General features: G+C 34.8%; 1 protein-coding gene across 2 annotated transcripts in view; it reads left to right on the forward strand.

The window, feature by feature from the left end:
- The first annotated feature begins 48 nt into the window (after window positions 1-48).
- Window positions 49-14,855, forward strand: part of XKR9 (XK related 9) — a 29,047-nt gene continuing 14,240 nt past the window's right edge. Inside the window, exons 1-2 of one of the 2 annotated variants that reach the window (XM_023534604.1) lie at window positions 2,388-2,409; window positions 6,517-7,056. In XM_023534604.1, coding sequence (XP_023390372.1) covers window positions 6,785-7,056 — 272 coding nt within the window. In that variant the 5' untranslated portion in view covers window positions 2,388-2,409; window positions 6,517-6,784. Of the gene's footprint in view, window positions 288-2,387; window positions 2,410-6,516; window positions 7,057-14,855 lie in introns of those variants that run through there. The other variant, XM_011366933.2, reaches the window with a different exon arrangement.

Raw genomic sequence — 14,855 nt, forward strand, 5'->3', positions numbered from 1 at the left:
GCGGAGCCAGCGGTCACCTGATGCCGTGCGAGCGGAACGGGAGGGGCGGAGGGGCGGGGCCAGGGTCTCATGCGGCTGCACGGGCTTCGTGGGCGGTGGTGCGAGGGCGTTGGTCGGCGCCACGTGTGAGGCCGCGTGAGGCAAGGCCGGAGTCGAGAGCCGCTACCTGCGGCGGAGCCAGGTTCCTTCCTGGACCTTTGCGTCTCAGCAGGCGAGTTACCCAGATGGACGAGGGACGCTTTAACCTGGGAAGCCTTGTGCAGGGGCAAGGGGCAGCCAGGTTAAGGGTGAGTTAATGAGTTCTGAACCCTGGGGAGGATGGCTCGTCGGGTTTGTAGGCGGTGGCGGGGGGCGCGGGTGTGCGTATGTGTGGGGTACTTTGTGTGTCTCTTCTTATGCACAGCAATAAGTAGTGTGTACTAACGCTTACAGCTCTAAGTGCTTTCTATGCGCATTATCCCGTTTAATCCTCGCAATAACATCCCTCCGTGCGCCACCGGCCTGCCCAGAGTGGTGGGTCGGCCTTAAACTAGAGAACAGAGTTTGAGAGATTAACAACCCCGCCATTCACTACCTCTCCCTATTTTAAAACAGCGAGTTACAATTTACGTAGAAGAAAATGCGCAGATCCTACGCTCAGTTTCATCGCATTACAGTTGTAATCACTACCCCCCAAAAGCTAGAGAACGCATTTCCTATCCCAGCTCACCTCTTTTTCAAAACAAATGAGAAATTGACAAGTTAGATGTTTGTTCTAAAATTTAGTACAAGAATTTTTAACATCTTTTTTTTTTTTTGGCAGGTGTTTCTGAAGAAAATACCGTTTCCTATTTATAAAATGTTTATTTTACAAATCAATACTCCACATTTTTCGAAAGACACCTGTATTATGTGTGACAAATTTTTTTGCCTGTGTCACAAAGGTGGACCTTTAGTAGCAAAGTGTTTCAAAAACCTTCACTGAAATAATCATGTAAATTATCCCCTTCGCAAAGAAGGCAAGCAGTATTTAAAAATGCTTGGAATAACCATCAGAATTGCCTAAATCAGGCATTTCGAACTCACTGATATTTATGTATTTGTGGCCATCAGTTAATGGCTCTTCAGGCTGGAAGCTTCCCCCATCTTCCCTTATCCTAAGAACTCTGCTGGGAAGTCAGCAGGACCTTTGAAAAGAAGGTGGAACAGTTTTTTCTGGACCATAGTGTTCTCTCTGAGACTTACGGGCAGCTCCATTCTCTTATTCCTTTGTTTTATTTTTTAATTAGAATTTTCTTTGAGTCTACTATCTCGATTTCATTTAATCCATATGACATATGAAGAAATAGGCCCAACAAATAAAAGTGACTTGAGAACAGTCATAGTGAAGATAGTGAACTTGTTTAGACAAGTTGAAATCGAAGTGATTGTGGAATATCCTGGTAATGAAATCTATAGATAGTTCGATACATGGGTTGAGTTTGGAAGAGAGATTGTAGGGTACAGCTAACAAAACTGAGTCTTTGTCAGACAATTATGTTTAGCAATGTCACTTGAAGTTAAACTTGCTCTCCAAGAAATAAGACCAAAGATTTTTACATTTGTTCACTTACATTTATGGTTATTTATCATCTGCCTACAAAACGCAGTGTTCTTGTGGACGTACTGTGGGGGGTGTTAAAATGAAAGAGTTTTTTAGAAGTTCAAAACTTGAAAGGCGATATACATGGTCTTAAAGACTGGGAAAATTCTAGAGAAGCATAGCTCAAGTGATGGGATTGCGAAGGAGAGAGTCAAATTAGAAAGATCTGGGGAAGCTTAAAGGTGATTGGTTTTGAGCTGATTCATAAAGGGTTGATAGAACTTCACGTACGTGGGGGGAGAAGGGCATTCTAGACAGTAAATAACCTTGAGAAAAGGCTTGATAAGAGAAGAAACTTAGTGAGTTGTTTGGGGAACTGAAACCAGCAATCATATGATCTTGGGGCACAGGGTTTGAGAAGGTACACAGTTTGAAAAGTGGGTAAGACTAAGTTAACGATACTCCTTTGTAAGAATCTTTCAAGAATTTTTCTTTCAAACATGACTTGTTCACTTGGATATGCTGAGGCAAATTGTATTTTCTTAAAACAATTCATAAATACAGTAAAATCTTGTAACCTAGTCAAACCTATAGAAGGAGCCACATTCCTTTCTGCAATGTGGTAGTTGTAAACAGATATAGTGTAATCACAATGAATCCGACTGTTAATCGCTACATTAGAACATCCCACATGTGACTAACAGGTGATTTCAGTTTCATGTTAGACTTCAGTCTTAAAGTTACAAATCCTTTAATTATATTTTCAGTGAAGAAGAAATAAAAAATTCTCAGGATGAAGATTATCTGGAAGGGACTTTGAGTTAAAGAAGGCTTTTTATATTTGACAAGTAAGTATATTTTACGTGTGTTAAATTTTGTTGACAACCGAAAGTTTGCTAGTTTTTACTTTTTAAATATTTGTTTTATTGCAAAGAGATCATGTATAGTAGGCAAAGGTTTTATATTTTGGCTGGCAACCAGATAGCCACCCAACTGGGTTGACCTCTGAATAAAATTGGATTGAAACTGTTTTATTAAGTTAGTGTCACAAATTCCCTAGGAAGTCAAATTGTGTAGATGGCATTATTTCTTGTAAGGTAGTATCGGAACAGTGATCAACTGTAGGAATAGAGGTGAACTGTCTTTTATACAAATTGTGCACCTATGTGGTAATGGAAGGAGCTGCAGGCCCTTTTAAGAGAGCTGTTAGATTTATTACCTTGATGCGTAGGTTTCTTTCCAGTTGGCTTTGTGCCCGGCCTCACTAAATTAGGAATACAGAGGTTGTTATGTTAGATTAGTCTGTTGAGTCTGATGGTCTATCAATAATGCAATTAATAAGTTTCTTAGAAATTATTTTTCCCATCTTATAAAACTTGACTCAAAACTGCTAGTATTTTCCATATCCATAAAAGATAAAGGAAGGTCTTTGTGGGGAGAGTGATTAAGAAATGCACTCATTAACATGCTCAATGTTTTTTCCCCACAGCACTTATCACCTTTAACTATAATATTTAATTATTTATTATTTTACTGTTAATTAACTATTTTTCTTTGCTAAGGTGTAAGTTCTATTAGGGCAGAGTTTTTTGTCTCTTTTGTCACTTGATCTATTTCAAGAGACTAAAATAGCACATGGCAAGTTACAGGTATATATTCAGTTGAACAGAACTTTCTGGTTAATTCTCATCCTTCCAAACTCCATGCTTATGTTGGGCATGATGTCTTTCATTTAAGATAAACCTACAGGGAATTCATGGCTTTCTTGGTTGGGAAAACTCATATTTTAAGATTATTTTTTCCATCTTGTTGGCTACAATATTCTTGACAGGAAAAGTAGTGATTATGAACCTTTTTTTTTTTTCCTGTAAGAAGAGTGAAATACTTTTTGATGTTATTCTGAAGACTTTTAAATAAAGTGTGTATAAGTGGTAAAATGGCAAGAACACTGCAAGTATTAGTTTGTGTGTGTTTTTATTTATTTTATTTATTTTTTGAAGATCTAATTGGCTTTAATTAAGGGATTCATGAATTGGGCAGTATCTCATCTAGCAGCTGGAAGGGTACTCTCATGAGATGTACAAAATGGAAGGTTTTTTTTTTTCTTATTTCAGTGGATTTTATTCCAAGAGAAATCTGATTTCAGAGTAAGTAAATATCTCTGAGGGAAAGTTCATGCTTACTGTTAGTTTTTTTTTTCTTTTTGTGTCTTACTAATTATTTCTTTTTTTTTTTTGATTCCTTTTTTTTTTTTTAACGGTGGCATTGGTTAACAAAATCCAGTGTTTCAGGTATACAGTTTAATAGTAAGGCATGTCTATATTACACTGTGTTTATGTTTTTAGAAACACTTTTTCCTCCTGGTTCTTAAAGTAATAAATGTTCTTTATAGGACATATAAGGTGTTAGTCTGCTATTGCTGTCATAACAGAATGCCACAGACTGGGTGGCTTAAACAATATAAATTTATTTTCTCATAGTTCTAGACCCTGGAACTCCAACATGAAGGTGCCAGTAGGGTCAGTTTCTAGTGAGGCCGCTTTCCTTCCATTTCAGATGGCAGTTTTCTTGTGTCCTTACTTCTCTTTTGTGTGTGTGTGTGTTGTGTGTCGTGGGGGAGGGAGATAGATCCCTGATGTCTCTTCCTCTTCTTATGACACCAGTTCTGTCAGATTAACCTATTTCCCGTTTGCCCTGAGAATACTCACTGGCAGCGCATGCAGCTGCAGTGTTTACCCCGAGATAACTCGCAGTGTCCATCCTGAACCTTACCTGCAAAGTTTGCCATGAAATATCTTGCATTTTAAAATTATTTTCACATCGCTCTAGTATATCTACAGTCTTTGGAAACAAATGGCATTTTATTTATAGCATTCTGGTTTTCGTAGTGGTATTTACATTTACACAATATAGTAATTCTTAATCACTGAAAATGTCAAACCTAGAAAATGTAGCATTCCTATGCGTGATGCTAACATCGTTCTTGAACAATTAGCTGAAGGGTCGTTTGATGAATCTGATTTATGTGTAAATTTCTGTTACATTAGGATTAGAGTCAAGTTCTGTTTAGAAATAACTTCAAGAACAGATTTTATATTTTATTTTCACATTGAAAACCAGTCAGATTTGCTTCAGCCTCAAAGAACACGTTTACGTAAAATTAATGCCGGCAGCAAGCTGCACTTTTTTTTTCTAACCGGGAAATGGGTCATCTTTAAGACCTCTTTCAACCTTAATGATCTCCTTAAAGGCCTGTCTCTAACAGTCACATTAGAGAGTAAAATTCTAACATGATTTTGTCCATACATACAAAAAAGAATGATGAAAAAATTAATCACCATTAATTCATCAGATAAAACCATTGTTAACATTTTTGTATTTCTCTAGTCATATTCCTTTGCGTTTTCAGCGCTTTGAGATCATGTAGTACTTTTTCACTTAACATTACTTAAAGTGAAGTCAGAGATTACAAACTCAGATGCTTAGAAAGATCAAGTAGGCAGGTAAGGTAATGATGATAACTAACATTTATTAGGCCCCGTGTGCCAAGCACTTTTCTAGAAGTTTATATGGGTTATATGTATTATCCTTTTTATCCTTCACAACAACCCTACATGAGGTATGTGTCATTATAATCTCTGTATTTCAGATGAAGAAAATAAGGCATAAAGAGATAAAAGAACATGTTTACAGACACACAGCTAGTAGGTAGCTTTATTAGCATTGAGACCTGGCTGTTGAAAAGGCTAAAGTGGGGTGGCTGGCTACTTTGGTGGACTCGAGAGCATGCCCCATCTAGGGAGGCACCCACTGCTAATGGAAGAATGGTACTCCAGTGTAGCAGATCTTTGTGGTTTTTTTTGGTAGCAGTAAAAAATCTGGATTTTTATATGAAGTGTTGGCAATGAATTAGGAAAATTAAAAAAACACTGATTAGTCAGACCAGTCTCATCTGCAGATTGCATTCAGCCCACATTTATAAAATAGAAGTCATAATAGTAGTATCTACCTCCCAAGTCTGATGTAAGAATTAAATGGGGACATTTTATATGCAACATTTAGTTCAATGTCCAGCAAGTACTGCTGAGTAAATGTTAGCTATCATTAGTAAAATAAACATTTTCTCCAGTCATGAAAATTCTTTAGAACCATCATTTACTATTGCTTTTATTTTAAGAAATTATGTATTACATGAGGACAAGTCTATTGTACAAGAGTCAAGCAATATAAAAGTATTTAAAGTACGGAAGTTGCATTTGTTTCCTACTCTCAACCCTTTACCTTTTACATATATAATTAAAAACCACGTGTGCTATATTTATCCTTCTGACACTTGTTTTTTTATCACTTACTACATCTTGGCGATCTTTTGAAATCAGGTTAAATAAAGCACTTCATTGTTTTGAAAGGTTGCATGGTGTATTCTTTACTGTGCATGTACCATAATTTATTGAACTAGGCCTCTCAATGGTCATTTAGGTAGTTTTCAATTTTTTGTGGTTATAAAAAGGTTCTGCAAAGAACATATATAAATTTGTGCACATTCGTGACTATTTCTCTAGGCTGATTCCTAGATGGTATGCTGGATCAAAAGATACTGAGAATTTTCACAGCTACTGTACCTTTGTTAAATATATTTTTAGTAGCTTTGTAATATTCCATTTTATCAATCTACCATTATCTACTTTAACAATTTCTTATTTTGATACATTTAGATTGCTTCCAATTTTTTGGCTGCTATAAATGGTCCTGTAATAAATACCTTTGTGAGTAGGTTATGCTTTTAAAAAGGTAAATAGGATGAGAGGAAGTTGTCAGTTAGTAAGTATATTTCTGAGACTTTACTTTTCCAAAGCTATTAGAAGAACTATATTTAGTGGTAATTTAGCATTTTTAAAAAAGTTTTGATAAAGTCATGACCTATGGTTTTAGAATCTTATATCCTTTTTTTTTAGGTATTGTCATCTGTAATGAAGAACACTGTGAAACAGAAGCTTGAATAAAGCCTTGTAACATTGGACCTAGATTAGAGATTTAGAAAAGAAAGTTAAAATTAGCCACTTTGATTTTAGTGTTCCAATTTCATAACATTTATTTTTCTGAATAGATATAGGGAAGACAATTAAAATTTGGTGCTTTACTGAAGGATGCACTAATATTTGTTCCGGTATTTTTCTTTTTGTGTGAGAGAAGACAGATAACTAAGAGCTGTAGTGATTCATAATGAGATATACTAAATTAAATTTTATGATGTCAGTTCTTGGCATTATAATCTATATAACTGATTTAATTGTGGACATCTGGGTATCTGTCAGGTTTTTCCGTGAAGGACAATATGTTTTTAGTGTTTTAACAGTAAGCTTTATGCTCTTTGGGACGCTTGTGGTCCAGTGTTTTAGTTATTCTTGGTTCAAGGCCGATTTAAAGAAAGCAGGCCAAGAAAGTCAGCATTGTTTTCTTCTACTTCATTGCTTGCAAGGAGGAATTTTTACAAGGTGAGCATACGTTTTTGATCATTAACACTATTTTTCTTTTTCTCCGAACAGAGACTACCTTTCTTTATCTAGGTCATCAAATGTACAAAAGTTCCCTATTTGCATGTAGTACAAAGGTTAACTTTCTCCTTTTTTATCGATGCTTATGTGAGTCATTGCTGTACTGTCAGAATTTTCCAGTTTTAGTTTACTTAATTTAAGTTACTTTTTCTGATATGTACTCACTTTTTATGGGAAAGGAAAAGACTCATTTTTGTCTTGTGACTCTTTTTTCTTTTATATTCCAAGCTTGATTGTGCAAATATAGCCTAACATTTGCAGTTGGTTAGAGCACTTAAGTTTTTAAATTACTTGTACTATTGATTTAACTAAATGAAAATTTTACCGCAGTAATGTAGTAGACATGTGGTTAACTGGTACAGAATCATGTACACAAAACTAAAAACGGCCTTAAGAATCATGTTGTTCAAAACCTTATTTCATTAGTTAAACTATCTAAATAGGCCCTGAGATTTCCATGATATATCTAATCTCGTATGATTTTTTCATTATTACTTTAAGGGATTTATGACATGTGGGGATACCCACCACTATACAAACAAGGACCTTAAGGGATTTAATTCTGTTAAAAGCAATATGTATCTTAAAAGAAAAGAGAAAAAATAAAAACAAATATTAAGAGAATTACAACCAATTTTGTTACAGTTAGATTTTGAATTTGGACTATTTCAATAGCTACCTGAAGGTTAATTTCTGATTCTATCCTGTTAAGAAGCAACATATTCATGGTGATTAGTTGAAAGTATTAAAATTTTTTTCTAGGCTTTTTATATGTTAATTAATAGTAATAATAATTAATGCTGTTAAATTTGTGTGGAGATTTATAGTTTTCAAAGTGTTTTTACATACTTTGTCTTTTTATTTTTTAATTTTGTTTTTAAATTTTATCAGTTTCAAGTATACAATACATTGGTTAGACATTTACATACTTTATAAAACAGTCCCCCTAATTGCTCCTTCTCTCTGGCTCTCCACCTAGCCATTACATTGATGCTGATTGCATTCCCTTTGCCATGCTCCCCATCCCCATGACCATCTACTACCTACTGATTTGTACTTCTTTAACCCTTCACCCCATTCCCCCAGCCCCCAAACCCTCCTCCCCTCTGGCCTTCTCCAGATTGTTCTCTATATTTGCGAGTCTGTTTTTGATTAGTTTATTCTTTTTGTTCCTTAGATTCCGCATATAAGAAATCATATGGTATTTATCTTTGTCTGTTTTACTTATTTCACTCAGCATAATAACCTTTAGGTCCATCTATTTCATTGCAAATGGTAGGATTTCATTTTTTTAATGGCCGAGTAATATTCCATTGTATTTATGGACCATAACTTCTTTATCTAATCATCTGTTGATGGGCATTTAGGTTACTTTTATATCTTGGCTATAGTAAATTGTGCTGCCATGAACATAGGGGTGCATAGATCTTTATGGATTATTGTTTTGGTTTTCTTTGGATAAATACCCAGAAGTGCAATTGCTGGATCAAAAGGTATATCCATTTTTAATTTTTTGAGAAACCTCCAGACTGTTTTCCGTAACAGCTGTACCAATTTGTAATCCCACCAAGAGTGTATGAGAGTCCCCCTTTCTCCACATCCTTGCCAACACTTGTTGTCCTTTGATTTATCGATGATAGCCACTCTGGCAGGTGCGAGGTGATAGCACGTTGTGGTTTTAATTTGAATTTCTCTGATGATTAGTGACCTTGAGCATCTTTTCTTATGTATATTGGGCATCTGTATTTCTTTTTTAGAGAAATATCTGTTTTTAGGTCTTCTGCCCATTTTTTAATTGGATTGTTTGTTTTTTGTTGTTGAATTGTATGAGTTCTTTATATATTTTGGATATTAACTTCTTATCAGATGTATCATAAGTGAATATCTTCTCTTACTCAGACATACTTTGTCTTTTTTTAAAGTTAGAGGTATTAAGATTATAATATATAAGAGAAACAAAATATGCAATGAGAAAAAAGAACAGGTTTTAGGGAAGCTGAAAAGTACTTTAGGTGTTGACATTGGAAGTTATTTTCGAAACTATGTTCTCAATAAGATGATGTTTAAAGGAATGGAGTAAAAGTGCTGATAAGTATATATGTGTAACAAGCAAGATTTAATGAATATTCTGTATGAGCAATAGTGAGAATTGTGTAGTTGTAATATCTAGAGGATAAAAATTACTCTTGCAGAGTTTAGAAATATGGTAAATTGTTATTTGCTATTCTATAAGTGGAAAATTTTCATATCTAAAGAACTATTTTCATTGATATTTCAAATAATGACTTGATACAAGACATTTTGTTATAAATTATAAATTATGTTGCAAAAGAAAGCCAAATTCTCTTGATTTTTAGTGTCTCCTGACATAACCTAGTAGTTTTTAATTGAATGTCAGACACTGTATACAAGAAATTATAGAGGCTCCATATGATAGTATTTTCTTTTATAATCCTAGGCGTTTAAAGTAAGAGTCTACTCTTGGTTTGCTCCTGCTCCTAGAGTGTAGTCTTCCAGGGCACCGAGAGTCCAGTGTGGTCGTACTCCCTCCCACATGTCCTGAATACCAGTCCTTATCTCCTCGGTACCCCTTAAAGACTGCCAGAAATTCTGCATTGTTTTTATAAGACTTTCTGCTTAGCCTTTAGCTTCTATCTTTTATAGTTTCAAAATTTAGCAAATGTCTTAGGGGAAAAACCGACTTGGCTTTTGAGCTCCCTGTCTCTAGTTCTGCAAGATTTTTAATACCTCTGCTATTTTCTCTGTTTCTTAACAATAGCCCTCTGACTGGGCAAAATCCAGATATTCAACATGTTGTCCTAAATAACAGAATCAGCAAATACCTTCAGGTAACAAGTATTTGCAGAAATAGCTCAATTTCCAGTTTCTTTAATTGTTTTGGCAAGAGCATTGGTCTGATCCAATATACTACATTTTACATAGAAGTGTAGTCCATAAAGTGCAATCTTGAGTTACCCTATAATGTGCATTCTTAAATTATCCCAAATCTAAAGTTGAACAGAAATTTTATTGTTCTCATAGATAATATAAAGACCTCAAAACACTTGAATTCCATGTGTCATGTTCCCAATTTATATATTGTTGTTGGCATTTTAATTCCTGTTTTTAGTCTCACTAGATAATGTTATTGTGTTGTTACTTCCGTTTTATGTAGTTATATTTTTATTAAATTTTGTTGATATTTTTCCATATATTTACTACTCTTTATTTTTTATTCCTTCTTGAAACTCAGACTTTCCACACACGATCACTTTTCTTCTGCCTGTCTGAAGTCCAGAATTGCATCTGTTGAGTCTCTTGGTGACACCATCTCTCAATTTTTGGTTGTATAGAAATGCTGTTATTTCATTATCTTTCTTGAGAGAGATTTTAGTGGCTATAAAATTGTAGATGAGTAGTTATTTTCTCTCTTGCCTTTTGGTTTCCACTGTTGCTCTTGAAGAGTTAGATTTCAGTGTTACTGAAAGTGTTTTGTTTTTTTCCCCTCTGGCTGCTCTTACAATTTTTTTCTTTGTCATTGGTTTTCTACAGTTTAATTATGATATATTGAGGTGTAGATTTATTTTTCTTGCTTGGGATTTGCTAGTCTTCATCATGATTCTTTGGATTATTCTTCATCAGTTCTGTACAATTCTCAGTCTTCATCTTTCTAAAATTTTCTTTACTATATTTCTGTCTCTTTTCCTCCTGGGACTGCAGGTAAGGGTAAATTAGACCTTGTCACTGTATCTAGCATGACTCTTAAGTTTTAGCTATTTAAAATTTTTATTTTTTGACTCTATGGTACATTTTGTGTAATTTCTTTTGTAACTTTTATTTGGTGTGTTGCTGAGAAGAAGCAAATGTCAGCATCCTCCTGCGGCATCATCGTGGACCCACCTCCCTGTAGGTGTTTATTCATTGTTTTTGTTGTGGGGAGACAAACATTGGAATTTTTTGCTCCATCATCTTGCTGATGACTTTCTCCTTCGCTTTTGAAGCATAATTTTTTAGGATACCAAGTTGTACATTTCTCTCAGCACTTTAAATATTTCACTCTCTTCCTTGCATGGTTTCTGAGAAGTCGGATGTGATTCTTATCTTTTCTCTATAGGTAAGATGTTTTCCCCTGACCCCCTGGCTTTTTTCAAGATTTTTTATCCATCTTTGATTTTCTTCAGTTTGAAGATGGTATACCTAAGTATAGGGTTTATTTTTGTTTTGTTTTGTTTCATTTTTCCAGCATTTATTTTGGTTGGTGTTCTGTGAGCTTCCTGGTTATCTGATTTGGTGTCTGATATTAATTTAGGGAAATTCTCAGTTGTTACCACTTCACATATTTCTTCTGTTTCTTTCTCGTTTTCTTTTCCTTCTGGTATTTTTTCCCATTACATGTACTGTTACATCTTTTGTAGTCACACAGTCCCTGGATAGTCTGTTGTGTTGTTTTTTTCAGTCTTTGCTTTTCAGTTTGGATATTTCCATTGAGATATTCTGTAGCTCAGAGATTTTTTTCTTCAGTAGTGCCTAGTCTAATAAGCTCATTAATATTGTTCTTCATTTGTTACGGTGTTTTTGATCCCTAGCATTTTTTATTCTTAGAATTTCCATCTCTGCTCACATGAACCATTTGTTTCTGTATGTTGTCTATTTTTTCCACTATGGTTCTTAGCATAGTAATCATAGTCGTTTTAAATTCATGGTCTGCTAATTCCAGCATCCTTGCCATATCTGAGCCTGGTTCTGATGCTCTGTCTCTTCAAACCATGTTTTGCAGTAGGCCTGATAATGTATAGCAGGTCCTCGAATAATGTGGTTCTGTTATTTTGTTATAATATTGTTGTTATAATATCATTTTGTTATTATATTGATGAGATGCCAAAGGAACTAACTTAATTCTTATTCATACCAATTAGCCTGTGGTAAAATTGGTTTTGTTAAATGCTGTTTCACTGCAGTTCTAAGAACCTATGGATGAAAGTGAGGACTCAGTGTACTAGGTGAAAGGAACTGCCAAAGGAACTAACTTAATTCTTATTCATACCAATTAGCCTGTGGTAAAATTGGTTTTGTTAAATGCTGTTTCACTGCAGTTCTAAGAACCTATGGATGAAAGTGAGGACTCAGTGTACTAGGTGAAAGGAACTGCGGTAAATAGGCCTTTAGTAATACGATGGTAAGGTGTGGGAGGAAGAGAAGCATACTACAGTCCTGCGCTTAGGTCTGTCTTTTAGTGGGTGCTTCGGTGTATTTCAAAATGGTTACTTTCACTTTTTTCTGCTGGATGCCCCTGGGGATTTTCCCTATCTTTGTTGTGAGAGTCAGAGCTCTAAGAGGTAAAACTCACAAAAGTGTGGGGGCACCTCCTCAATTTTTAACTCACAGACTTGTCTACACTTAGCCACCAGCAGTTCATCAATACAGTTCAGGTTTTCCTAATTTGGCACTAGTTCCTAAACGGAATCCTGCTTGAGGATTTCTGGTCCTGCAATTTATGATTCTTTGTATCCACCTGTCTGTCTTTCCAGTTTTGGGGGGAAACAGTTTGCCCTGTGACCTTACTTCTCTGTCAGATCTAAGAAGAGTCACTTCTTTTTCAGTTTAGCTTTTACTGGTCGTTAGGAAGGAAAGGCAACTTCTAAGACCCTTATATGACAGACTGGAAATTAGAAGTCAAGCCATGTATTCTTGAAGTCTTGTGAGTCATGAAGTCATGTATTTGTTAGTTATATTCTTCTTTTCCAAAATTATTTTGGTTATCTTAGGGCCTTTGTATTGCCACATAAATTTCAGAATCATTTTGCCAGCTATGTAATTGGCATTGCCTTTCAAATTTCCTTTTTCAATTGTTTATTTCCACTGAGTAGAAATAGAATTGAACTTTTTTATAACTATCTCCTGAGACCTTGCTGAACTCACTTTTTACTTATAGTTTTTTATTTGGTTTCTTGTTATTTTCTGTGTTAATCATTATGTCTCTTGCAAATAAGAACAATTTTCTCCTTTAAACTATTCCTTTTATTTCTTTATCTTCCTTCATTTCTCTGTCTAGGTCCTCCAGTAAACTTTGAATAAAAGTGATGAGAGTGCTAGCCTTGATTTGTTCTGCTCTGAGCGGTAAAGTGTCAGATGTTTCGCCATGAAGTTTGGTGTTACCTGGAGGTCTTTCATAGCTACCCTTTATCAGATTAAAGAGATTTCCTCCTCTTTTAATATTCTTGAGAGTTTTTTTATTACTATGTATGGATATTGAATTTTGTTAATTTTATGCTAGCCTCATAAAAGGTTGGAAAGTGTTTCTTCTTTATTAATCTGAAGCAGTTTGTATAAGATTGGTGTTTTTTTCTTAAATGTTTGATAAAATATATTGGATTGAGGTAATGTTGTGTAGACTTTTGAAAACAAATTTGATTTTTTGATATAGGTTTATTCATGTTTTCTATTTGATCTTGTGTCGGTGTTCATAAGTTGTATTTTTCAGGGATTTTGACCACTTCAGCAAAGTTTCATTTATTGGTATAAAGCTATTCATAACATTCCCTTGTTATAGTTTTGATCTTTAGTGACGTCACCTTTTCCATTCCTGATATTGGCATTGTTTTGTTCTTTCCCTTTCTTTCTCCCTCTCCCCACCCCTCTTATTTCATTGACTTATGCTTTTATCTTTATTTTCTTTCTTATATGTAACTAGGAATGGATTCTTTTATAGCTCATTTCTATGGAAACATTAACATCAACTCTTTGTTCTTTTCTAATAAAAGTATTTAAACTTTAAATTTCCCCTAAACCTGTGTATTAACTGTATCCCAGACATTTTGATATGTTACTTTTATTATCCATCAGTTCAAAATATTTTTTCTAGCTCTCTTTGTGATTTCTCTTGTACCCAAATGTTAGCCTGTATTTAAAAAGATTTTCAGGTATTTGGGTCTTTTGTAGATATTTTAATATTGATTTCTAATTAATTCCATTGTGGTCAGATAACATACTCTTAAGATTTCAGTTTTGAAATTTATTTAGACTTGTTTTATTGCCTGAAAACTGGTCCATCTTTATGATTTCATGTGTGTTTGAAACACATGTGTTCTGCAGTAGTTGGTGTGTTGGAGCTTTCTGCAAATAAAACTTAGCAAATGCAGTTGATAGTCCTATACAGAGATTGTGCATACTTATTGATTTTTTACTTAATAGGTGTATTGGGACAACTGGGTAGCCATTTGAAAAAAGAAATTACGCAAATTATAATTGGACCTTCACAGGAAGGTCAGGCTTAGTCCATTCCCTGGCATAGTACATAATTTTGAAAAAAGTTTAACCTGTTTTGTGATGAAGGTGAAATCCTCAGAAGTATGTGGATAAAAATATAGAGGTGGGCACTGAGAAGATTTTAAAATCTTGCAGTTTCTGTCTTTAGCCTCCCTGTCTTCGATATGACAAAATATGGGCTCTGATTCCTTCTAACCAGAAGAAAATCTGAAAGGATAAACTGGACGAGTTTTGTTTCTAGAGAAGCGCTCCCCACACTTTCCACCCAATCCAAACCACAAGCACGAGAAAAGAGGGATTTTTGTATGCCATATAAGTAGGCAGACCACACAGATTGTAGAAATTGACCAGAATGGGAGTAAAAGGAAGCAATAGCCAGTATGTGAAGCATGGAAATAGTAAAATTTTTTGATTAACTTTAGAATTGGGATAATTTAAGAATGTATGTTGCGGACCGTACATTTAGGTAAGAT

The sequence above is a fragment of the Pteropus vampyrus genome, unplaced genomic scaffold (genome assembly GCF_000151845.1).
Source record: "Pteropus vampyrus isolate Shadow unplaced genomic scaffold, Pvam_2.0 Scaffold127, whole genome shotgun sequence".
NCBI lineage: Eukaryota > Metazoa > Chordata > Mammalia > Chiroptera > Pteropodidae > Pteropus > Pteropus vampyrus.